Raw genomic sequence first — 24,196 nt, forward strand, 5'->3', positions numbered from 1 at the left:
GTGCAAGCAACAAATTAAAGTGGCTCCTTAGGTAACCAGTATCAAATTTCCCCACATATGGACATGTGGCATGAATTTTTATATATAAGACACAAAACAAAACATTCTCACATGTGTAAAGTATTTGAAAAATAATACCTTCATATTTCAATTCCATCATAAACTGACATACTTTGAGAAAAATAAGAATAAAATTAGCGAAAGAAATCAGAATATGCTAAGTGATACTATAATAGAAAAATATGAGACAAACAGGAAGAAATATTTGATAAAATTGAGATGAAAAAGTAAGTGTGTTTGAATTTCAATTCACCCATGTTACAAAACAGTTTCAACTGACAACCACAAACTCCAAGAGAGAAAACCCGATCTATTGTGATTAGAGATGAATCCGAAAATTTGATAGTGTGCGGAAAAAATATATATATATAAAATTAAATCGTAATAAAAAAATTAACGTATACTATTAGAAGTCAGAGATTTTTATTCACCAAATGGGACACAAGTAAGATCACTTTTTACCAAAGAAACCATCATAAACCACATACTTTTATTTCTCAAGTGAGGACATTTAGGAATGTGGAACACAAGTGGAGACATTTAAAAATGTGAAACACAAGTGAGGACATTTTTTATTAAAGGGACCGTAAAAAACCACATAGTTTTACTACTAAATTTTTTTGGCTAAAAAGCACTTTTGGCCCCTGATGTTTCAACTTTGTGCAAATTCTGCCCCTTCTCTATTTTTGTCGATGTTTCTACCCCTCATGTTTTCAAACAGTGCATTGTCTACCCCTCATGTTTTCAAACAGTGCACCGTCTAGGGGTAGACGGTGCACTGTTTGAAAACATGAGGGGTAGAAACATCAACAAAAATAGATAGGGGCAGAACTTGCACAAACTTGAAACATCAGGGGCCAAAAATGCTTTTTAGCCAATTTTTTTTTAATAATTTTTTTTTTAAAATCAAGTAAGGATACTTGCCTTCATAGTGTTATACTTACACCCCTCACTTGTGGATTACTAACACAGCGTTCACTTAGGTGCAAATCCTCTGAACCGATCAGGAAAATTTTAGATCAATATTGAGTCTTGTACCTATTTGAACCAACAAGAACAACTTTAATTTGTAATTTCTACAATACGTAAGAATTTGATTAGCACTCTTACAGTTGGCATTATTTGAAAATGTCTAGAACACCTATTCTTTCATAATGTGTTTAAATTGCTAAGGGATAAGATTGTCCTGTCGGTGGGAAAAGAAAAGATATACATGTGCGCCTTGATATCTTCCTTGAACCTTTTCTGTCTACAATCATATAAAGAAGGATTTTAGTAATATACTTATTTGTAAGTATGACCTACAATCCACTAACCAAAGTCAATGCTTTCTCCCAATCCTATATGAAAATATCATCCTTGTCCAAATTGATCTTGGACACACATAACTGATGTTCCCTGTTAAGCCCTATAAATAGATGCTCCTCTTTCCTCATCTATATACAGAAACAGTCACATCTATTCTTACAACCCGGCCAAGAGAAAAATGAAGACCTCACAGTTAGCATTTTCCATAATTTGTTTTGCCTTCACTACAGAATTCTTGATTGGCATAGCTTCTGCAGCAGCACCTGAACCAGTGCTTGACATCTCAGGCCAGAAACTGAGAACAGGTGTCAAGTACTACATCTTACCTGTCTTAAGAGGCAAAGGGGGAGGGTTAACACTTACAAGCAGTGGTAACATCAACAACAACACATGCCCCCTTCATGTGGTACAAGAGAAGCTTGAAGTCTTGAAAGGCCAATCAGTTACCTTCACACCCTACAATGCTAAAGGTGGTGTCATCCTCACCTCAACTGATCTCAACATCAAGTCCTCTCTGACAAATACCACCTGTGCCAAAGCCCCAGTGTGGAAGCTTCTCAAAGAGTTAAGTGGGGTGTGGTTTTTAGCTACTGGTGGTGTTGAAGGCAATCCAGGTATGGCCACCATTTCCAATTGGTTCAAGATTGAGAAAGCTGACAAGGACTATGTGTTTTCTTTCTGTCCCTCAGTATGCAAATGCCAAACACTGTGCAGGGAACTTGGGATATATGACTATGGTGGGGACAAGCATTTGTCTCTTAGTGATCAAGTTCCTCCCTTCAGAATTATGTTCAAACAAGCATAAGTTCTCACCAATCCTAAGCTAAGAAAAATTTGAATAAAATTAGTCAAATGATACTAGGCTTTTCTATTGGTAATGAGAATGACATGAATTTCAATATTCATGTTATGCAAAATAAATGCCTTTGTAAGATTTTGTGCACATTTTGTGATGAAATTAACTAATTGATCAATGATCAGTGATCAAACCCATTTGATCATCTTTTTTGTTTCTTTTATTTAATTTCCTAATCATGAGGGCGAGCTTCGGTGCAATGGTATGGTTGCTATCATGTGACTTTGCAGTCACAGGTTCGAGCCATGGAATCGGCCTCTTGCAAAAATGCAAGGTAAGACTGCCTACGCTAGATCTCCGAAGTGGGCAGCTCTTCATAAATCTCGCACATAATTGAGGTTTATAGAGCCCAATGTGCTCTTTTAATTTCCTATTCATATATTAACTTAAGACACATATATTATCACCAACTAATAAGGGATAAAGCAAGAACTTAAGATGCTTAATATCCCATTCAAACTTGCAAAAAAATTACTAAAACCAAGCTACTATATGTATATCTCAAGCATCCAGAGACTTAACTACAATGTTCAATTTCCCCTATTTACAACTATTTCCCATTGAAACAGCTTTCTTGAGATTCCTGAGAGCCTTCTCATACCGTAAAAACCCCATAAACCAAAACTCAGAGCCATCCTTAGTCACTACCTCTATGTATTTCTGTTCTAACTTGTTCACATTCATGCTTTCATTCACCTCTTTTACCTTCTCAATTGGTATCAAAACCTGCATACATAACAGCAACCTTGCTATCAGAAAAATAGCAATTATATGAACTGATTCGTTTAAGCTTAAAGTTAATTTGGTTCAAGATTTACCTTGTAAGGTGCTTTAACTATCTCTCCAGCTTCAGAACAGAACGATGTGGGGCTTTCACTGCAAAATGCAACTTTTTTTGTGGAGATAAAGAGAATTCCAGCAATAGGACCAGCTGTCGTGTACAAATAGCATTGAGAAGCCTTCAAGAATTGCTCTTCTTCTTGCATCCCAAAAACATGCTTGAAAATGTTCTCTCTCCCTCCTTCTTGTATAATCCTAGCACCCAAACTCAACTTACCTTTCAGAGTCTCAGACAGTTTAGGACCCAATTTTACTGCAAACACACGGTGTACATTAATCAAAAGGATTCACTTTTCTTAGTGTGATCTCTAAACTTTGAGTACTTACCATGTTCATGAATCCTATACGCAAGACTACTGTTTTCCTTTCTTGTGCCCTTCTTGGAATTTTCTTTGTCTGCAGTGAATAAGAGATTAAAAGAATACCTTACATATTTTGTTATTGGTAGAGTATATATTGATGTGATGAGAGAAACCAAATGAAGAAAAGCTGCATCTATGGCATATTTGGATCAGCTTCTATTTCCTCATAATCAATTCTGGAACACAGAAGCTAGTTAAAAAAGCTTCTTCCGAGAATTGATTTTGCATTTAGAATCAATTATAGACGGATGCACTTACTTGATTTGGTGGAGGTTGAAGTAGAGGTACCAGAATTGTCATCAGGCTGATGAAAAGTAAAACATCTCCCAGGAGAGGTACCGAAAGACTTCATCATTGAGTGAAATTTCAGAAATCTGCTATGCAAATTGGAGTTCTTGAAAATATACTGGGATTATATTTGCAATTCTTGTAATAGCTGGCCGAGGAAAGCTTTGTGGAAATGGATGAAAACCTTGCGTATAAAATTCTAAAGTCTTATTTATAACTATAGAAACACATTCAAAATTCTTTAATATTTCGTTACACGCCATAATAACTAGGCCTGAGAATTTAATAATTATGATACTACAGTTAGCAATTAGCATGCTTCTAGTAACTAATTAAGGCAAATCATTCTCTTAATGCCTATACCATTCTGCATTGTTTCTGAGTCTGGAAAATCACAGGGTTGAAATATTTGAAATGTAAGCCGAATAAGGCGAGTAGAAAGTCAACTTTTTCCTAGTTAAAAAGAAGGTTGCAAAATTTTTGGTGTTGACTTTGATAAATCAATTCAATAGTTGGTTGACCTAAGCATGGCTATCCTTGACTCTTGTAAAATGAACAGTTCTTCAATGCATTGAATGTCTAGAAGGTAAGAATGTTCAAATTCTTATCATACTAATTTCCTTTAAACAAATCAGTACGAATGTATATTTTATAAGCAAATTATGAAAGATTCAAATTTTAATATCTTATGTCTACCATCTCATTTGTTAGAGAATATTGGAGAATTTGGGGTATAAGAAGAACGAAATCTCTACCAAATTAAAAAATATATATTCTAAGGAGAATATTGAAGAATATGGTATAACTAAAACTAAATCTTTATGACACTCAAATTAGGGAAATATATCTTAGGTATTAAGGAGACTATGCAATTAGGGATATATTAATAAAATCAACATCAATAAAAGAAGAAAATTAGATGTTCAAACCAACATGAGACAAGAACTTATCTAAGCAATGAGCCACATAGTTGAAACACAAGTTCTATGTCGCAACCGCTACAAAAAATGGTTGCATGTTCTTCTCAATAAATATCTTTTCTGAGGTTTGCCTGACTCTCATCCTTACGAGATCTAACTTGCTTACCACTAGACCCAACAAGGTTAACATGATTTATTTGTCAAAAATATTATTTTGAACTTTTTCAAAGAATACTAAAATATCTTTGAACATTTTAAAAAATATTATCATTAATTTAATTAAAACATTTTATTTTACGTTTCAAAAAAAATAATAACATATTTTAATAAAATACAGAGGAAAGATGTTTAGATTTTATAAAAAGAAAAAGAAACCCTCTTTTGTCCAATATTTGTTTTTGGTATTTGAAAACTAATCAAATTGTGAATTTGGCCTGGGCCAATAGATCAATTTGAAGCCCAATTGTTGACTATAAAACGTAAAACCTCTTGACTTTACGCCATTCTCTCATCGCGGTGGTGCAGCTCTACAACCTCCAAGTCTCGAACCTTCTTCCGTCGCCGTTCGCCGTAACCGCCATGGACCCTCAACCGGAGCCAGTTAGCTACATCTGCGGAGGTTCGTTGTTCTCTGCTCTCATCATCTCTCTCTTCTCTTTTTTCTCTCCCATGAAAAACAAAGCGTTCTCTCTCTGAGTTGATTAGGGTTTGTTGAATTTGATTTTTGATGTGTGTTTCTGCAGATTGTGGAATGGAGAATACGCTGAAGCCTGGTGATGTTATACAGTGCCGTGAGTGCGGTTACCGTATCCTTTACAAGAAGCGCACTCGTCGCAGTAAGTTTCACTTTGCTATTGAATTTTCTGTGTTTTATAGTTATGTTGAGAGCATCACTGTATTAAGAATGTGCTGTTGTTTAGTAATTTGTTAGTGGTTGGTAGAATTGTTGAGTTTATAAAGTGAAACCTTTTTTAGCAATTTGGTTAACAAATAGTGTAAATTAAAAGTGAAGCCTCTGGTTTTGTTCTAGTTGCTAGTTTAAGTGTAATTTGTAGGACTGAGAAAGGAAAATTGTTTATGTGGTTGGGTATGGCATGGTTAATGGATTACTTGTAATTTGTAAAAGGCCCAGATAGAGAATTGATTTTTTGTAAGAATGTAAAGGAGGACTTTTGTCTGAATTTTAGATTCAGAGTTCAAAAAATTAGGATAAGTGCTAAGGCATGAGCATGTGGAGAAACAAATGGGCAGGGGTACCGTGTTCGTGCTCTGTTATGTAGCCAGAAGTACAGTTACAGAACTGAACTCTAACATAGCACTTAGGAATTGGGATTCATAAGCAAGATAGGACTTTTGTCGCTTTTTTGAAATAATTTTTTGTTGTGTGGGTGACATTAAGGCTTCGTTTGGTAGAGTAGAGAGAGATAAAGAAGAGAGAGTAGAGAAGAGAGAAGTTGAGTAGAGAGAAATATGTGAGAAATAGAGTACATTTTAGAGGTTGTTTGGTGTGATAGAAAGAGAAAAGAGATAGAAGAGAAAGAATGATGTGGATTATAGAAAAAGAGAAAAGATAAAATTTTTTTTTATAAAATAACATTTTTGCCCATGGATGAAACCGTAGTTAGTGGCTGTTTATGAATCATAGAATAAGGACATAAATGATATTAAACAATGAATGCATGTCATCTTGCCACTTTCTCTTCAATTTGAAGAGACTTGAAAAAGCAAGCTGGGCCCACATTTCAAAACTCTCTCTTCGCTAGAGTGAGCAAACCAAACACGGGTAGGTGACCTCTCTCTCTTCAAACTCTCTCTTGGCACACTCTCTCTACCCAAAGCATCTCCCACCAAACAGAGTGTAAGATTCAAGAGCTTTACAATATACTCTTAATATGTGCATAGTTTCTATATATGTAATCCAGAGGTGAACTCCTCATCTTTGTCATCAACGCGATATACTCTTGCATTACCCAGTTAGCTCTGATTCCTTGAGGAGCTCTGCCTTTGTAGTACACCTATGTCTTCTTCATACCAATTGGTCTGCTTTGGCATGAAATTTTTCTGTCTATCCTAGTAGACTTCGGGTATCCAACTCTTGTTGCTCTATTTGTTCTTAACCCATTGCGCTATTGCCTATCCAGGGGTCCAAAGAAGTAGCACTCCAGGTCTCTACTTGGCAAAAATGATTTTTCTAAGCAAATTAAAAAAGAAAATGTTCCTCCAAAATGAGCCAATTAGAGAACTTTGCCTAATTGAAAGTTGTAAATTGTATACATAGAAGATATCAAACACTCGGTTGTCACAGTAGTCACAGTTCAAATTATGTAAAGAAGTTTTCTAAAGTTCATGCATGATCCCTACTTTGGAGAGGGTTTTCTCATAATGATTATCTATCCTACTGTGAATCTTATTTCTTAATTCATCACTAGAATAATGGCATACCCGACTTCTTGCATGCTATTAAAAAATGAATACTGTTTTGCTTGAATGTGTTTCTGTTAGAGGAAAAATATATAAATTGTTGGGTGTTGCTTGGCTAATTGTAGGCCATATTCATACACTACCAGGAGAAAGAAATACCATATACTTCATGAAGAAGTCTTCTACAAGATCTTGACCTTCATTCTTATTTGTGCATCAATTGTACAAAAAATTAGCCAAAGAAACATTAAATTTCATGAATGACTGACTAGCTCAGATGATATGTGGATAATTTGGCTTCTCTTTGTTATGCCTGGATGAGGATCACAGAAAATTAATTACTAGATTCTTTAGATGGCTTCCTGCTGTGCAATGATTTTCAATAATTTCTTAAAGCGTTGTACGTAGTGCTAAATAATAAATTCTGGTTTTTATGCAGTTGTCCAGTACGAAGCTCGCTGAAGAAAGCTGCTGCAGTTTAAGCACGTGATGTCCTGAATCATCGTAAACATGTACTGGAATTGTTGGAGCACCTTCTACCTTGTGCTTGATTATCTGATATCTACTAAATTGAGGAACTGTGAAAAGAACTTTGAAATATGTGAATGTATTACAAATATGCAAGTTCATTAGTTTGAAACTTTGCATTGCTTTTATGGTTAAAGAAATTATTAGGTTCAGTTATTATAAGTATTGATGCTCAAAATGGGTCAACTAATTAGGAATATAGTTTGCGCAACCAAACCTCATTGTGGTTTCTTCCACAAATTCATACATTTGATAAAATTGTCTTGGATTGCATAACAGTGTGAACGGCGATGATATGTTATGGTGGAATAGTAGATACTTGGATGACCATTAAACCAAAACTAGACTAAGACCCACAAACTTGCGGCAGATACAATTGAGGTAATTGCATAGAAGATATTTACGGTTGTAAATTGAATTATCTTCCAAGAGAGATCAACCCGAACAACTAAAAGCATTTTTTCAATTGTGATATTTATCAGGTAATAATGATTGCAAAAAGACGCTTAGTTTTCTCCTCAAAATGTCTACACTTTGAAGTGTCACTGTGGTATGTGCTTTACTATTCACCTCTATCCTTGTTTTGGAATGAAGGAGTTTTAGGTGTATATCCCTTTAATTCATATAAAGTAGTTGCAGAGAAGTCATTTATGGAAAAACATCAACCAAAGCTATCACAAACATGTTTTGCTTGAAGTTCCGACAAACATAAATTAAAGAGGTGAAGATTACACCATTTTATATGCTGTTTAGCATTGTTATGATTATAAACGCTTGAGTGAAAGAGGAGGTGCGAATTAATAAACTAAAAGGTTTACATAAATATTTACTAGCCCCACTCTAAAAAGAGAAAAACAGATGATGTACCGCTGTCAACCAGTACATAGAAATTAAACTCCTAAAACAATCTATGAGCATCCCTTCTTTACGCTTTTTTTATTGTTCTAAAATGAACCTGTAATGCCTTAGCAAATGGTATATCCTGATCATATGATGACCTCCGTCCTTGAATTTTTTTTAAACTATCACAGTTAAAAATTAAAATTGAAAAAAGGATAAAGAACCTCAAGAATTGTGCCGTGATGAGGAAAATATTTGTATTGTATGAATGTTTATTCATAAACTAGTTTGAAAAACTTATTGAAGTAAAATGAAAACATATTATACATAAACACAAACTTTTTCTTATTGATACATTAATTTGAATAACTTATGAAAGTAATGTCTAAACAATTTATACATAGGCCATAAACTATTTATATAAAGTTTCACAAACACTAGCATAATCGTTTATGCTATAAGATAAGCTTAAATAGGCTCCTGCAGCTCCAAATGAGGCTAAATATATGTGTATGGTTCTAATTATGTAATAGATATGCAGCAATGTTATATCAAACTTCTTATTACTTTTTTAGAAACTACTACCTCATGTTTCTATTATGGGATTGTCTAAGATGAGTGAGTTTGGAATTTTATAAATATTTTACATTTTTTTTTTGTAAATAATCATATTTGTTCACTAAGATGCGGTTAAAATGAAAGACCACCATCCCTCTCTCCAGCGAACACTGTGTGGTGGCTTTTAGCCTATCTCTGGTGACCACCGCCCCTGTTTCCCTTGGGCCTTTGTTCTGCTCTGAGTTTTCTTGTCTCTCAGTGTTTCACCATCGTTTTCATCGATCTGCATCATGGGTAGTGATTTGAAGCTCCAACCTCGATTAAGCTCTTTGAGCTTGAGATTTGAAGTTCCAACATCGTTTGAAGTTTCGCTATAGATATGGAAACTGAAATCGCTTCATTTTTGGATCATGTTTCCGGATACCCTCTGCTAGGGTTCCCATTGCATCTTCTTCTTAAGCGGCAAGGACCTTCTTTCCTAGCGGTGTGATGACAACTGTCAAATAACCACTTTATCCCAAAAGCTTAAGCTGTTGGGTAAGGATCACTTTAATGGTTTTATATTATATTCTAACACGCCCCCTCACGCAAGAGCCCTTTGGGCTTGAAGCGTGGATTACTGCACAGGCCCACCTACCATGTGCTTAATTAAATTCCACTTTTTAATTAGAAAGTGAGGGGAGCAAGGATCGAACTCTAGACCTCTCGGTCATAGAGGCTCTGATACCATGTCAAATAACCACTTTATCCCAAAAGCTTAAGCTGTTGGGTAAGGATCACTTTAATGGTTTTATATTATATTCTAACAACAACGAGCCTCTGCCATGTTCTTCTCGTCCTGCCTTTGCTCACTTTTTCGTGTGTCGTTTCCCTCTTTCGGGTTTTCATGTGATTTTTGGCCCTTTTTGTCAGGTTGCCTCATCTTCTTGTCATTTGATTGAGTTTCTCAGTATTTCCTCATAATATTTAACCATTTTACGTTAAAAAAATCAACTTTTTTTCCTCTAAAATAAGAAGGGGCTTAAATTAACCATGTAGGTAATTTAGACAACCCTCTTATTAGAAAAACTTTTTTTATTGGTCTTTAACAGGTGTCTCCATCTGTTCAGGAAACTGCAACTGTCTCACCCAACAAATGATTTTTCATGTGATTGAACTTGTATTCTAACCCTTAAAAATGTCTAACTTGTTTACCACTATATTAATTTGGTATTTTATTATAGAAACTAAATTAGTAGCTCACTTCCTGAAAAGTATAGTTAATTAATTAATGTAGTTGCTAAAATTAAGTTTCTACTAACCCAACTTATATAACTTTATGAAATTACCTTTAACCCACCTAATTAGAGAATGGAAAGGGGAGAATTAATCCAATCAATTAATTGTAGGATACCTGAATGAGGACATTTTTATCAATAATAATAACTAATGTAGTATAAAAAAGGTCAAACTATACCTCAAATTTGTCTCCTAGTAAGGACTGAAGGGTATCATTTTAATAAAAATAAATAATTTAATATTTTACAAACATAAAAATATTGACAATTTTTATTTAATATTAGGAAGGTTAGCATCAAGTGGTATTTAAATCTATTCATGAGAGCATAACTTAATTAGAGTTTATGACTAACAAACGGGATGTTATTTTTTTACCATTGATGGTGCTCCAAAGAGTTTAAAAATAAGTTTTTTTTTTACATCGGAAAGATAAATTGCACCAACCAGGAATTCATCCCTAGACCTCCATTCTACCCAACTCATATGTCCTCCAGCCCCTACAACTTAAGCTATCCTACGAGGACTAAAAATAAGGTTTGGTGTTTCTACATACAACCATACTTTATGATTAAAATAATATTTTTTCTCTCTCTTAATCTACAATATCAATTTGAATCAAATTAAATACAAATGAAAAACATAAATATGTGGGACAATGTGGGATCCACAAAATTAAGAAATTAATAACTGTCACTTTAAGGTTATGACATACTCCCTCCATTCTTATTTAACTGTCTGGGAAGAGAAGAAACACACATATTAAGGAGTGCAATTAATTTTGTTGGTTTTCATAAAAGTAGTATTAATTTTTCATTTTTACCCTTTAGATTGCATTTTATCTTTCTTCATTTATTATTCTGATAAGGGTATTAATTGTAAAAACATCATTTAATGCTCTCTTGAAATGCTAAATGGGCAGTTAAATAGGAACAAATTATTTTTCTCAAAGTGGACAGATAAATAGGAACGGAGAGAGTATGTATTAAGGAATGTCATTTAATAATTGTCACTCTAGTTTTGTTAAAATTACTATATTACTTCATAATCTACCCCTTATCGCAGAGTTGCGCCTTCTTTTTCTGAGGATGAGGTTAGGATGCTTGATGGAGTTGGATATTCGTTTGAAGAGGGGACGAGAGTTCCGGTTCAGTTCCTATTTCCAGAGATTGCAAGGGCGGTTTTTGGTGGGGATAGCATCGTGAGAGGAGCAGAAGAGGGAGGTGGTGAAGTCAGCGGCTGTTTAGCTCTATGTTCGGCTAGGATGGAGTGGCGTAGCAGAGGCGGCTTAGTCGATGTTGTGGCGGCGGTAGCAGAGGTTGTGCAGGGAGGTGAGGACGCGTTTGATTCTCGGTTTGGATTGAGGGGGTTTTGGGTGAACGGCTTGTCTTTTCTTCTCAAAGGGTCCTCGGTTGGGTGTTGGCACCGGGACCTTATCTTGTCTGTTGCTCCATCTCTTCTGTCGGTGTCTGTGGGTGTTAGGAATGCTTTGAGGACTTTTACTCCTTTGAATTTGTGTCTTGCAGGTTTGAGTCGTGGTTCTGGGTTGTTGGAGAGCTCTAAGTCCTTGGATTTGGTCTCCTCTGGTTCTTGTGCAGTTGCTGCTGATGTTTCTCCGATGCAGGCGGGCTCAGTGGTTATGTTAGTGTCCTCTCCTTGCCCAGCTTTGGGTTCTTTTGATGGGGGGTCGGGTGTCGTTGGTTCTGCGCTTGAGGAGGGATGTGTCGTACAGCAGCAAGTTCAGTTACCTCGTAGACGTGGGCGTCCCAAAAAGGTTCCTCCTCCCTACCAGAGTAATCCGATTTTGGGATGCGAGGAGCAGCGGGGGGATTTAGAGGAAGCTGGCGCTTCTCCTGGTAGTGGTGGACCTTACTTCACGCGCTCGAAAAAGACGTGGTTGCTTGGCAAAGTATTGGGGTTAGAGTTCGAGAGAAGCGACATAGAGGCTATCCGTGGTTTGGAGAAGGTCTATGAGGATCATTTTAAGACTTGAGTCACGCTTGTATATCCTGGTTATGTCTGTGAAAGAGTTAGGATGTTCTTTGTGGCCTATGCTCTTGTTTTTTTGCCTGTTTAGTTCCTGTTCGGTTTAGCGGGCTTCTTTTTGTTCGTCGAAGTGCCTTGTTATTAGTGGGTGATCTTCGCCCCCTGAGGGTCCTGTCCTTAGGGGTTTTTTGTGATAATCTTTTTATATACTTTTACCTTTCAAAAAAAAATCTCTCTTATTAATTAGACTTAAATGCATTTGGTGCCCCTGATGTTTCAGGTTCGTGTAAATGACACCCCCCATCTATTTTTGTCAATGTTTGTACCCTCAATGAAACAGAACAGTGTAACGAGTACCCCTCCGTTAGTTTGACGTTAGAAAACTAACGGAGGGGGCTGACGTGGTTTTTTTTTTTTTCCTATTTGACACGTCATTAAATAAAACTCAAAACTTAGAAAAATGGTTAAGGGATTCGAACCCAAGACCTCAAACTTGCAAAACACACACTTTACCATTTGAGCTGCACAATCAATTAGTTATATTATGAACAAAAATTTATTTATATCATTATTCCCCTTGTTCTTCTCAATTCTTCATCATCTGCTTTATCTCATCATTGTGTTTACCATCTCCATCCCCAACCACATTGAAACCCAGATTTCAACATCTTGCTCTTCTTCTTCATCATAGCCAACTAAACCCAAAATCAGAACCAACCTCCATAGTCCAAACCATCTCCTTCTCCAATCTTCTACCTCTCCTTAGCAACACGAAAAAGCAAAATAAACAACAACCCCATGAAATGAGATTCCAACAACCCAGCCAAAAACACCGTTCAAAAACCCACAGACTCAAACCCAATTTCTAAAAACGATTCTAACTCTTTTCCCTCTAGAATTTAAGCTCGTGAGGCTTCATGCTAGACTTCAAGGAGAACCTGGAACCTAGGTAAGCCTTCAGGTCTGGAACACTCTCGATGGCGTAATTTAACAATGGTACCAGCCAGTAATTTAACATGAGAGTGAAGCCAAAATTACAAAACTCAAAAGGGATTGATTTTGAACAGCTAGCGGATACAGTGAAGAACCAGGGAACAACCTCAGGCACTCATTGAGCTCTTGAAGTGATCCTCCAACGCTCCATCAATTTGTGCTTCTCTTCTCAGATCTGGAAACAAAACCAGAAATCGAACTCAAAAACAAACCCATAGATCTCATTTTTCTGCAAAATCAAACCTTCTCAAACAGCCACCGCAGCCCAACCTCACTTCATCCCTACGGCAAACCTTCTCAAACAGCCACCCACACCCAACCTCACTTCATCCCTACCGCAACCCACAACTGCAAACCTTCTCAAACCCCACCCCCATATCGGAAACCTAATCCACAGCCTCACCGTCGCGCCGCTCTGCTCCACCGCCATCACCCAACCCCCACCACCGACTGCTGGCCACCACCGCATCCCACCCCACCTCCACCCCAAAAACCAGAAACCCACTCACCTCCAACCACCACCGCAACCCACCCCACCCCTTTCCCAGAAACCCAATCGGTAACCACTCAAAGGGAGTTTTACCATAAATTGGGGGTGAAAGATGAAGAGAAGGAGAGAGAGAGAGAGAGAGAGAGGGGGAAGGATGATCTGAGATATTTGCACATCGCAACTTGGATCTTCACACGGGCTTGATTATGGGTTGCTTCAGGTATTTGTGAAAAGGAAAGGGGGAGAAGAAATTTGCACATCCCACTTAGGCTCTTCTTGTTTACTTTGGTTATGTCTGTTGCCAGAATATGAGGTTTGGAGCTTTGGTTAGCAGTGGGAAGAAGATCTGGGTATAGGTTTAGAGGAGGCTAAATGATATAAATAAAATTGTGTTGCAAAATATAACAATTATTTATGTAGCTCAACTGGTTTAGTGTTGGTTTTGCCACTTCCAGAGCTTGGGTTCGAATCTCTCTCACAATTTTTTCCCAATTTTAAACGTTATTTCCACGTGGCAGGTCTAAAAAATAAAAATAAAAGCCACGTCAGCCCCTTCCGTTAACTTTTTAACGTCACTCTAACGGAGGGGTACTCGCTACACTTCTTTATAACATTGAGGGTACAAACATGGACAAAAATAGATGGGGGTTGTCAGTTGCACAAACATGAAACATCAGGGGCAATAAATGCTTTTAAGCCTATTAATTATGCATTTTTAATTATCCTACCAACAATAAGTTAAGGGTACAATTGAAAAAGTATAATTAACCTTTCTTGTAATTGTAAAAGTGATAAGTAAATAGGAACAAAAGAAATATCAAAATAGTGACAGTTATATAGGAACTGAGAGAGTATTATCATCGTATGAACTAGAAGAGTTATTTATGAGTAGCTTAAATTTTATGGGGCATTTTGGATCACAAATATTGGTAAGCAACCCAATCAAAGAACCCGCACTTGATGGTCTAATTATTTGGATGAACATTCAATAGCTTAATCAAGAGTTGGTGGAGTTCTCTACGGGTAAATGGTCACATTGGTCCCTAAATGTTCCCACCGACTTCAAAATCGTCCCTGGAAGAATTTTATTAGGCTCGCGGTCCCCAAATGTGGCAAACATTTGTCATATTAGTCCTTGACGTTAAAAACCTCACGGACGTTAATCCAATTAATAAAAGTCAACATTATCTTTCTAAGTTTATTTCACTTTAGTCCCTTTCTTCTTTCTTTCATCATCTCCATCCCCCTTCTTCCATCATCTTCACCAAAAACTCCTCCCCTTCTTCATCAACCCATTATGAAACAAAAATAATAAAAAATCAAATAGAATTAAAAACCCAGAACCTTCTATCATCCTCTCTTCTTCTTCATCATCCATCTTCTTCTTCATCATAACAACTCTCAAACTCTCACACAAAATTATTTAAATCCATAAATCAATAAAAATCCTCAAACTCTCTCCTTAAAATCTCCCAGATCTGACCTTCAACACCATAACATATATATATATAAGGGGTGTATCTCATGAGAAAGGTAATTTTATTCTTCAGTGTGTAATTGAAACACGGATACATCATATGTTATATTGATTTCTCTGTTTCTCTCAACAGACAAAAATATGCTTTTTCCTCAAAAAGACCCATAATCAAAGAAAGTTTCTCTTTAATCTTTATACTTGCCTTAAAGCCTAAGCACAAATGGTGATGGGACCCAGGACACAAGAATGAAAGAAATTGAGAAAAAGTAGCTGCACAACTAGTTAGTCGATTAAGAGTAGTAAGAGAATTGATTATGTCTGTGATTAGTTTAAAAAGTAGAAAGAGGTAGAAGAGGATTTATTCTGAAGTGCTGTAGTTGGAGAACTGAGCACTAGCTTGGTTTTACAACGGGAATTCTTTGTTTAAGTGAAAACCCTTGGAAGGAGAATTTTCTTTCTTTCTTCTCTCTTTTTTTTTTTCCTGTTTGCCATTCAATTATCATCATTGAAGCACTTGTAATTTCTCTCTTCTCTTTTTTCTCAGCCATCTCTGCAATCTCAGATTCTGATTTTGGGTCCATAACAGACACACACGCGTGCCGGAAAATTTGCAAAAGTAAATAGAAAATTTGCAGACCTGGAGGTAGTAGATATGGCAGATCCAGGTTTCAATCTTATGGTGGTGAGGGTCAGATCTGGGAGATTTTAAGGAGAGAGTTTGAAGAATTTTATTGATTTATGGATTTAAATAATTTTGTGTGAGAGTTTGAGAGTTGTTATGATGAAGAAGAAGATGGATGATGAAGAAGAAGAGAGGATGATAGAAGGTTCTGGGTTTTTAATTCTATTTGATTTTTTATTATTTTTGTTTCATAATGGGTTGATGAAGAAGGGGAGGAGTTTTTGGTAAAGATGATGGAAGAAGGGGGATGAAGATGATGAAAGAAAGAAGAAAGGGACTAAAGTGAAATAAACTTAGAAAGATAATGTTGACTTTTATTAATTGGATTAACGTCCGTAAGAGGTTTTTAACGTCAGGGACTAAAATGACTGATTTTTGCCACATTTGGGGACCGCGAGCCTAATAAAATTCTTTCAGGGACGATTTTGAAGTCGGTGGGAACATTTAGGGACCAATATGACTATTTACCCAGTTCTCTACTGTGGGAGACGATCAATATTGGACCAATTTGACCACAACACGAAGGATCACACTGAAATGCGCCACCTAGTTGGTTATGAGATGGTGCATAATACCCCCTTTCTTGTAGTGTACTATACTATAAAGAGTTTTGATCTTTGAAACACAATTGGAATTCTAAAGCAAGTTTGAGAAAATAAATTTACAGCTTTTACCATAAATATTATGAGTATGTCATTTAAATATAATATGAAGTCTTGAAAGTCAGAATATTATAATCACATGCATTCCTCGTAAAATAATTAATAACTCATAAGTAAACTGAAGGAAAGAAATGGAGGCAACTTGAACCATGATATCTCTATATTATGTATATTCTATTTAACAAGTGAGATCTTCTTATAAGTTATCGTTCAGATCTTAAATACTTTATATGTTTCTTACTTATTTATTTATTTGCGCAGAACTCAAAACACTGATCAACTTTAATGTAATTCAAATTATATTATTAAAGAGTTCACGTTCAGTTCAACTTAGTTATTTTCTATGGTTCAGATAATTGTTTTACTTGTAAAATCGCATAATGTTAGCAAGTTGACTTCTGTTGAGTTCAGTATTGTTTTTTGAGGAAAAGTTTTCAGTGACATGGTTTCTGTTGCAATTTAAGTTAGAGTTTGAGAAGCAAAAGAAGTTGCAAAGAGCATGGAAGCTTTTTGGAACATGACTTGTGGTTGTTCTTGTTCTGAGACAGGAGGAGAGGCTTTCTGTTATGATTTCAAGCTTTTGAAAGATCCTTCCACCTGCATCAACCATCTGTTGACTCTTATATTTGATTTGTTACTTCTGATCATGATATCACTGGTTATGATCCACAAGTCTTTGTCAGGACCAGTTCGGCGGGTGCAAAGGTTATCAAAGTTGCAGCTAGTTTCTGTCATAACCAATGGCTCTCTTGGGATGTTGCATTTGAGCATAGGCATTTGGGTTTTTGAAGAGCAGTTAAGGAAAACACATAGTGTTCTCCCTCTAAATTGGTGGTTGCTAGAGTTCTTTCAGGGATTCACATGGATGTTAGTCGGCTTAACTCTAAGTCTTGAGCTAAAACAATTTCCAAGAACATGGTTGTGGGTGTTTTCTACTCTTTTATTCTTTTTTTCTGGCATTTTCTGTGCTTTATCCATATCTTATGCATTTAGCAGCAGAGAATTGAACCTCAAGGAAGCTTTAGATGTTGTGTCATTTCCAGGAGCAGCTTTACTCCTCTTGTGCACATACAAATCATGCAAATGTGACGGAGAAGTTGGTGAAAGACTTTATGCCCCTTTAAATAGGAACCAATTCAATGAAGTTGATCCTGTTAGCTATGAAAATGTGACCCCATTTGCCAAAGCTGGATTCTTTAGTAGAATATCATTTTGGTGGTTGAATCTGTTAATGAAAAGGGGTCAGGAGAGAACACTTGAGGATGAGGATATGCCAAAGTTACGGGAGTCCGAACGAGCGGAAAGTTGCTATTTCTTGTTTGTAGATCAATTGGACAGACAGAAGCTATCTGTTTTATGGACAATAATTTTATGCCACCAGAGAGATATTTTGATATCAGGTTTCTGTGCTCTGCTCAAGGTACTCTCTTTGTCTTCTTGTCCTATAATTTTGAATGCCTTTGTATTAGTTTCTGAGGATAATGGAAGTTTCAAATATGAAGGTTATGTATTGGCCATAGCACTTTTCTTTATAAAGATCATAGAATCCCTATCACAAAGGCAATGGTACTTTCGTACTAGACTTGTTGGTATGAAGGTTAAATCACTACTTACTGCAGCAATTTATAAAAAACAACTGAGGTTATCCAATGCTGCTAGATTGGTTCACTCTGGTGGTGAGATAATGAGTTATGTGACTGTAGATGCATACAGAATTGGAGAATTTCCATTTTGGTTTCACCAGACTTGGACAACGATCCTCCAACTGTGTATAGCAGTGGTAATTCTAATTCGCGCTGTTGGATTGGCAACAATTGCCTCATTAGTGGTGATACTTGTCGCTGTTCTTTTCAATGCTCCAATAGCGACGTTACAGCATAAGTATCTGAGCAAACTGTTAGTGGCACAAGATGAGAGATTAAAGGCTAGTTCGGAGGCTCTAGTAAATGTCAAAGTGTTGAAGTTTTATGCATGGGAAATCCATTTTAAAAATGCTATCGAAAGCTTAAGAAAGGTGGAACTCAAATGGTTATCTTCAGTCCTGTTACAAAAAGCATACAATGTCATTATCTTTTGGTCTTCCCCCATGTTTGTCTCTGCTGCTACCTTTGGGGCATGTTATTTGTTGAAAGTTCCTTTACATGCAAATAATCTTTTCACTTTTGTGGCAACTTTACGTCTTGTGCAAAATCCAATTTCAATCATCCCGGACCTTATTGGAGTTGTTATTCAAGCAAATATTGCATTTACCCGGATCGTAAAATTCCTTGAAGCACCTGAGCTGCCGGGGGAAAATGTCAGAAATTTGTGCTTTGATGAGAAGCTCAAGGGCACAATTTTAATTAACTCTGCGGACTTTTCATGGGAAGGTAATAATGCATCAAAGCCAGCATTAAGAAACATAAATCTAAAGGTTATTCCTGGGCAAAAGATAGCTATTTGTGGAGAAGTTGGCTCAGGAAAATCAACTCTCTTAGCAGCAATTCTTGGAGAAGTCCCTGTTACTAAAGGAAATGTAAGCTTTAATTTGTTCCCTTTATACTTATTATAACTTTATATGATTATATCATTTAGTGCCAAAGTTCAACTTACTGGTGTGTATTTTTCCTATCTTCCATTTTAGAAGTAGTATTTAATTGATGTCAGAGGAGGGTTGTGTTAGGCCTGCGTAATCCGATGTAAAACTGGCTGTATCTGTAATATGGATCAAGTGATCGATATATAGCCAACCTCAGACTTTTGTTATGTGCATTGATTGATGTCGTCAGATTCTGTTTTGTGATTTGCAGATTGAAGTTTATGGGAAGTTTGCTTATGTTTCTCAAACATCATGGATACAAAGAGGAACAATACAGGAAAATATTTTGTTTGGATCAGATTTAGATGCTCAGAGGTATCAAGAAACACTTGATAGGTGTTCACTTGTGAAGGACCTTGAGTTGTTTCCCCATGGTGACCTTACTGAAATAGGTGAGAGAGGAGTTAACCTAAGTGGAGGTCAGAAGCAGCGTATTCAACTGGCCCGTGCTCTTTATCAGAATGCTGATGTATATCTCCTGGATGATCCATTCAGTGCTGTTGATGCACACACTGCCACAAACTTGTTCAGTGTAATTATAATTCCTTCCTTTTTTTCATTTATTTCGTCAACATCATTCTTTTTTGAACGAATTGAAATGTGAGTGACAGGAATACATATTGGAGGGACTTAAGGGAAAGACAGTCCTACTTGTGACTCATCAAGTTGACTTCCTCCCAGCATTTGATTATGTTTTGGTAATTTCTTCCATCTCACTAAATCTGTGTCTCTAAACTACACAGCGGAGTGTATTATATATAATTTGTGCAATAAATATACAATATCATTGCTACCATATTTACAATGATTACACTACCTAGTTACCATTAATACAAGATATCTAACACTTCTTTTCAAGGTTATTGAAATGAAAGGGTTTTATTTGACCATAAAAAATACAATTGCAATGTAACTTCTTTTTTCTGATTCATTCTTGTCAGTTTGGCTCAATGAGAACTACTCATGAATTCTTGTTCAATTATTTTTTTTCTTTCTTCAGTGCCAATGTTGTTCTTGCAATCTCATAACTATATATGGTCTGTCTCATTTTTCTCTACAGTTGATGTCATATGGAAAATCCCTACAAGCTGCCCCTTATCACCATCTATTGAGCTCAAACCAAGAATTTCAGGACCTAGTCAATGCTCACAAAGAGACTGCTGGTTCTGACCAGCCTGTAGATGTTACTTCTTCCCATGAACATTCAAATTCGGATAGAGAGGTTACACAATCCTTCAAACAGAAGCAGTTTAAAGCAATGAATGGTGATCAGCTAATTAAGAAAGAAGAGAGAGAAAGAGGAGACACAGGGTTCAAGCCTTATTTACAGTATCTGAATCAGAGCAGAGGATACATGTACTTCTCTGCGAGTGCTCTTTCTTTCCTTATGTTTTTGACTTGCCAGATAATTCAAAACTCATGGATGGCTGCTAATGTTGACAATCCCCATGTCAGCACGTTGCAATTGATTCTAGTTTACTTGATGATTGGAATTGGTTCCACAATTTTCTTGATGACTAGAATTTTTCTTGCTGTTGCTTTGGGTTTTCAATCATCAAAATCATTATTTTCACAGTTAATGAACTCCCTTTTACGTGCACCAATGTCTTTTTATGACTCCACACCTTTGGGAAGGATACTTAGTCGGGTAAGCTTCGTATATACTCTATCTAGATACTCTATCTCTTCCTATTTATAAGTCATTTTATTAGGATAATTAGTTAAGTTTAGTTAGTCTCAAATCTATCAAAAATTATGTTATTTTCCAAAATCACCCCATATTTGAAAACTGAAAGAATTTAACTTGTAAGTATGTGTTCGACAATTGAATACGGAACATTAAATGTTAAGGGTAAACTTGAAAAAAAAAATTAATGTTTCATAGATATGACTTATATTAAGGAACATGGAAAACTAAAATATGTGACTTATAAAAAAGAACAGACAGAGTAGTTTTTACCCATCAATAAAATTTAATGGAAGTATTACTGTATTTGTACATTGACTCTTTGTTTTCTGCTTTAGGTCTCAGTAGATTTGAGCATTTTGGATCTTGATATCCCACTTAGCCTCACTAATGCTGTGGGAGGTTTTATAGGCTATTATGCTGATCTTATAGTTTTAACAGCAATCACTTGGCAAGTCTTGTTTATCTCTATACCAATGGTATATATTGTTATACGCTTACAGGTAATGGAACATATTATAATTTGAACTCAATCACAGCTTTAAAGACAATGGATGATTTTAATATTTGCAGTAGTTGGATAGTGAACATTTGAAAGATTTATGTTCTTTTTGTCAATAGAGACACTACTATGCATGTGCAAAAGAATTTATGCGGATGGATGGCACAACAAAATCCTCTGTAGCTAATCATGTAGCTGAAACTGTTGCTGGATCTATGACAATAAGGGCATTTGAGGCAGAAGATCGTTTTTTCAAGAAGAATCTTGATCTAATCGATGCCAATGCAAGTCCTTTCTTCCATAGTTTTTCCTCAAGTGAGTGGTTGATCCAAAGATTAGAAACAGTCTATGCAATTGTTCTTGCCTCCGCGGCACTTTGCATGGTCATGCTTCCACCTGGGACTTTAACCTCTGGTGAGACTTCAGTTACTTATTGTTACCATTGAAACAGTTGTTTGAGTCTTGTAATCCTCTAACAATAACATTATATATCTCTCTTATGCAAGTGTTTTGTACTCATTATCATCAGGATTTATTGGCATGGCTCTATCTTATGGCCTTTCACTAAATTCTTCCTTAGTATATTCAACTCGATGCCAATGCATTTTAGCAAATCACATAGTATCTGTTGAGAGACTAAATCAATATATGCATATACCAACTGAGGCCCAAGAAGTCATAGAAGGAAATCGTCCTCCAGTTAATTGGCCAGTTGCAGGCAAAGTAGAAATACAGGATTTGCAGGTATATAGTTATTACTTCAAATTTTGCAGTATAAAGTTCAACAATAATAATGGGAACTGAAAAAATTGCATAACTTTCTTGTTTATTTGTACCACAACAGATACGATACAGGCCTGGCGGGCCACTTGTATTACATGGTATCACATGCAACTTTGAAGGAGGGTGCAAGATTGGTATTGTTGGTAGAACAGGCAGTGGAAAGTCTACTCTTATAAGTGCTTTATTTCGTCTTGTGGAGCCAGCTGGAGGAAAAATTATAGTTGATGGCATAGACATCTCTTGTATTGGCCTTCATGATTTGAGATCAAGCTTTGGAATTATACCTCAGGACCCTACCCTTTTCATTGGAACAGTTAGATATAATTTAGACCCTTTATCTCAACACTCTGATCAAGAAATATGGGAGGTAATACTTATACTTGCTACGTTATGCACGCTTGTCCTTGTTATTCATAGAAAATGTGGACTAATTGTATGATTATCTTCCATGCCTGAAGGTTCTTCGCAAGTGTCAGTTGCAAGATGCTGTCAAGGATAAAGGTGGCTTAGAGTCTTCAGGTACACTTTCTACATTCAAAATTCATTAAAACGCCAGCCTGGGGCAAGAAAGATATCGCTCAGCGCTGGTCAAGGCAAGAATCCGACCACTTGGTCTTTTGTAGACAGTCTTACCTTGTTTTTACACAAGAGGCTGTTTCCAAGACTTGAACCCGTGACCTCAGTCACATGGCGACAAATTTTACTCTTAAGCCAAGGCTCCCCTTCTACATTCAAATTTCATTGTTATAACTTAATTTCATGCAAGGCATCACTCACTTGTTTCCTGGTGACTAATGAGTAGAAACAAAATGTTATGTAGTTGTTGAAGATGGATCAAACTGGAGCACCGGACAAAGGCAGTTATTCTGCTTAGGACGCGCTCTTTTGAGGAAGAGTAGGATATTGGTGCTGGATGAAGCAACTGCATCAATTGATAATGCAACTGATTTGATTCTGCAAAAGACAATCAAGACTGAATTTGCAGATTGTACAGTCATCACTGTAGCCCACAGGATACCAACCGTGATGAATTGCACTATGGTTCTTGCCATCAATGAGGGTAAGTTGCATATTTAATGTATAATAAATAATACCATATTTTCTTATTAGTTCCTTAATGTTTAAAGTTATGCTAAAGGTCCCCAAATGTGTTTTGTGTGAGCAAGAATTCTCATGTTGGATGAGAAATAAATATGTTGAGTATATAAGCAAGGGGGACCGGCCTATACATCCAGTCCAGTACCTTCAATTTTGGGTGACCGATTTAGTGTATTTACAGGAAAGCTAGCGGAGTATGATAAACCAATGAAGTTGATGAAGAGAAAAAGTTCGTTGTTTGCGCAACTTGTTAAGGAATACTGGTCCCATTTGCAGTCTGCAGAATCACATTGATGAAGGTTTGTGAATATTTTTTGTACTAGCAATTTTCTCTGCTTGTGGTATTTGCTAAGAGCGGTGAAGCCAATAATGTATATAATTGAACTTTGAATGCAAAATATTGAACCTTTCTCAATGGCAATTTAATATTACATTTTGTTTATTGAAGAAATTAGCAGTGCCACAAACAATGGACTGTGCCAAAACAAAGAGTAATAAATCATGCTTCTCTGTACTAGAAGATCTCAAACATGCACTTCACATGCGTTTGCAGATTAAGGCCGTGAAGAGTCACTCAAAGTCTCAAAGTACCTTGGTCTTCCAACATTTTCAGTTGTAGTTAATTAGTTAGTTGGTTAGTTACAATACTTTGTGATGGTTGCCTCTCAAACTTGCTCTGTTGTCTTTGTAATTCTATAATTATATTTTCAATTAGACAGGAAATTTTTAATCCCTATTAGCCAAGTATATTTGGAGGATCCTAGAGAGAGTGGATTCACTTTATCGAAATGCTATGAGGCAAGGTATTTTCCAAAAACTGACATAGCCCTGTCTGGGTGAGTTATTGAGTTATAGCATAAATGCTTAGCAAGTTGAGAGAGATTAGGTAAGTAGGTTATGGTTTATATATAAATTCGTGATACATAAACTACAGTAGGTGTTTGGATACCTATTTTTATGGCCGATTCAGACCGCCACAAAGTGAAAAACGTGAAGAAAAAA

General features: G+C 36.3%; 5 protein-coding genes across 6 annotated transcripts; 4 read left to right on the top strand and 1 right to left on the bottom strand.

The window, feature by feature from the left end:
- Positions 1-1,366: 1,366 nt before the first annotated feature.
- Positions 1,367-2,380, top strand: LOC130738604 (kunitz trypsin inhibitor 5-like). The gene has a single exon (XM_057590670.1). It carries the CDS (start codon positions 1,547-1,549, stop codon positions 2,171-2,173), a length of 627 nt encoding a protein of 208 aa, XP_057446653.1. The 5' UTR covers positions 1,367-1,546; the 3' UTR covers positions 2,174-2,380.
- Positions 2,381-2,699: 319 nt separating this feature from the next.
- On the bottom strand, positions 2,700-4,297 carry LOC130738603 (putative GEM-like protein 8). Its single transcript, XM_057590669.1, has 4 exons — positions 3,685-4,297; positions 3,392-3,460; positions 3,043-3,317; positions 2,700-2,950 (listed from the first exon to the last, which is right to left on the bottom strand). Exons 1-4 carry the CDS (start codon positions 3,779-3,781, stop codon positions 2,765-2,767), a joined length of 627 nt encoding a protein of 208 aa, XP_057446652.1. The 5' UTR covers positions 3,782-4,297; the 3' UTR covers positions 2,700-2,764.
- Positions 4,298-5,095: 798 nt separating this feature from the next.
- Positions 5,096-7,745, top strand: LOC130738605 (DNA-directed RNA polymerases II, IV and V subunit 12). The gene is made up of 3 exons (XM_057590671.1): positions 5,096-5,253; positions 5,378-5,470; positions 7,495-7,745. Exons 1-3 carry the CDS (start codon positions 5,214-5,216, stop codon positions 7,515-7,517), a joined length of 156 nt encoding a protein of 51 aa, XP_057446654.1. The 5' UTR covers positions 5,096-5,213; the 3' UTR covers positions 7,518-7,745.
- Positions 7,746-7,834: 89 nt separating this feature from the next.
- Positions 7,835-13,790, top strand: LOC130738602 (uncharacterized). Its single transcript, XM_057590668.1, has 3 exons — positions 7,835-7,964; positions 8,066-8,133; positions 11,322-13,790. Exon 3 carries the CDS (start codon positions 11,356-11,358, stop codon positions 12,247-12,249), a length of 894 nt encoding a protein of 297 aa, XP_057446651.1. The 5' UTR covers positions 7,835-7,964; positions 8,066-8,133; positions 11,322-11,355; the 3' UTR covers positions 12,250-13,790.
- A 3,030-nt stretch (positions 13,791-16,820) lies between these two features.
- LOC130738601 (ABC transporter C family member 10-like) lies at positions 16,821-24,015 on the top strand. 2 transcript variants are annotated; one of them, XM_057590667.1, is made up of 13 exons: positions 17,768-17,966; positions 18,049-19,061; positions 19,336-19,656; positions 19,736-19,822; positions 20,185-20,772; positions 21,150-21,314; positions 21,433-21,727; positions 21,843-22,057; positions 22,158-22,463; positions 22,555-22,615; positions 22,917-23,156; positions 23,376-23,493; positions 23,643-24,015. In XM_057590667.1, the coding sequence occupies exons 1-12, from the start codon at positions 17,903-17,905 to the stop codon at positions 23,486-23,488; spliced, it is 3,468 nt and encodes a 1,155-aa protein (XP_057446650.1). In that variant the 5' UTR covers positions 17,768-17,902; the 3' UTR covers positions 23,489-23,493; positions 23,643-24,015. The 2 variants fall into 2 exon arrangements, with proteins under 2 accessions (XP_057446649.1, XP_057446650.1); XM_057590666.1 differs by having other exon boundaries at positions 16,821-19,061.
- Positions 24,016-24,196: the final 181 nt, after the last annotated feature.

This window comes from Lotus japonicus, chromosome 2, assembly GCF_012489685.1.
Source record: "Lotus japonicus ecotype B-129 chromosome 2, LjGifu_v1.2".
Taxonomy (NCBI): domain Eukaryota; kingdom Viridiplantae; phylum Streptophyta; class Magnoliopsida; order Fabales; family Fabaceae; genus Lotus; species Lotus japonicus.

Bases quoted from the DNA above. Each gene is read 5' to 3' on its own strand.
- LOC130738604 (XM_057590670.1), top strand. From the start codon at position 1,547: ATGAAGACCTCACAGTTAGCATTTTCCATAATTTGTTTTGCCTTCACT.
- LOC130738603 (XM_057590669.1), bottom strand. From the start codon at position 3,781: ATGATGAAGTCTTTCGGTACCTCTCCTGGGAGATGTTTTACTTTTCAT. The intron at 3,461-3,684 runs GTAAGTGCATCC...TATTCACTGCAG, and splicing joins TTCAACCTCCACCAAATCAA to ACAAAGAAAATTCCAAGAAG. The intron at 3,318-3,391 runs GTAAGTACTCAA...GTGTGTTTGCAG, and splicing joins GTATAGGATTCATGAACATG to TAAAATTGGGTCCTAAACTG.
- LOC130738605 (XM_057590671.1), top strand. From the start codon at position 5,214: ATGGACCCTCAACCGGAGCCAGTTAGCTACATCTGCGGAG. The intron at 5,254-5,377 runs GTTCGTTGTTCT...GTGTTTCTGCAG, and splicing joins AGTTAGCTACATCTGCGGAG to ATTGTGGAATGGAGAATACG. The intron at 5,471-7,494 runs GTAAGTTTCACT...GTTTTTATGCAG, and splicing joins CAAGAAGCGCACTCGTCGCA to TTGTCCAGTACGAAGCTCGC.
- LOC130738601 (XM_057590666.1), top strand. From the start codon at position 17,046: ATGGAAGCTTTTTGGAACATGACTTGTGGTTGTTCTTGTTCTGAGACA. The intron at 19,657-19,735 runs GTAATTATAATT...TGTGAGTGACAG, and splicing joins CTGCCACAAACTTGTTCAGT to GAATACATATTGGAGGGACT. The intron at 21,728-21,842 runs GTGAGACTTCAG...CATTATCATCAG, and splicing joins ACCTGGGACTTTAACCTCTG to GATTTATTGGCATGGCTCTA.
- LOC130738602 (XM_057590668.1), top strand. From the start codon at position 11,356: ATGCTTGATGGAGTTGGATATTCGTTTGAAGAGGGGACGAGAGTTCCG.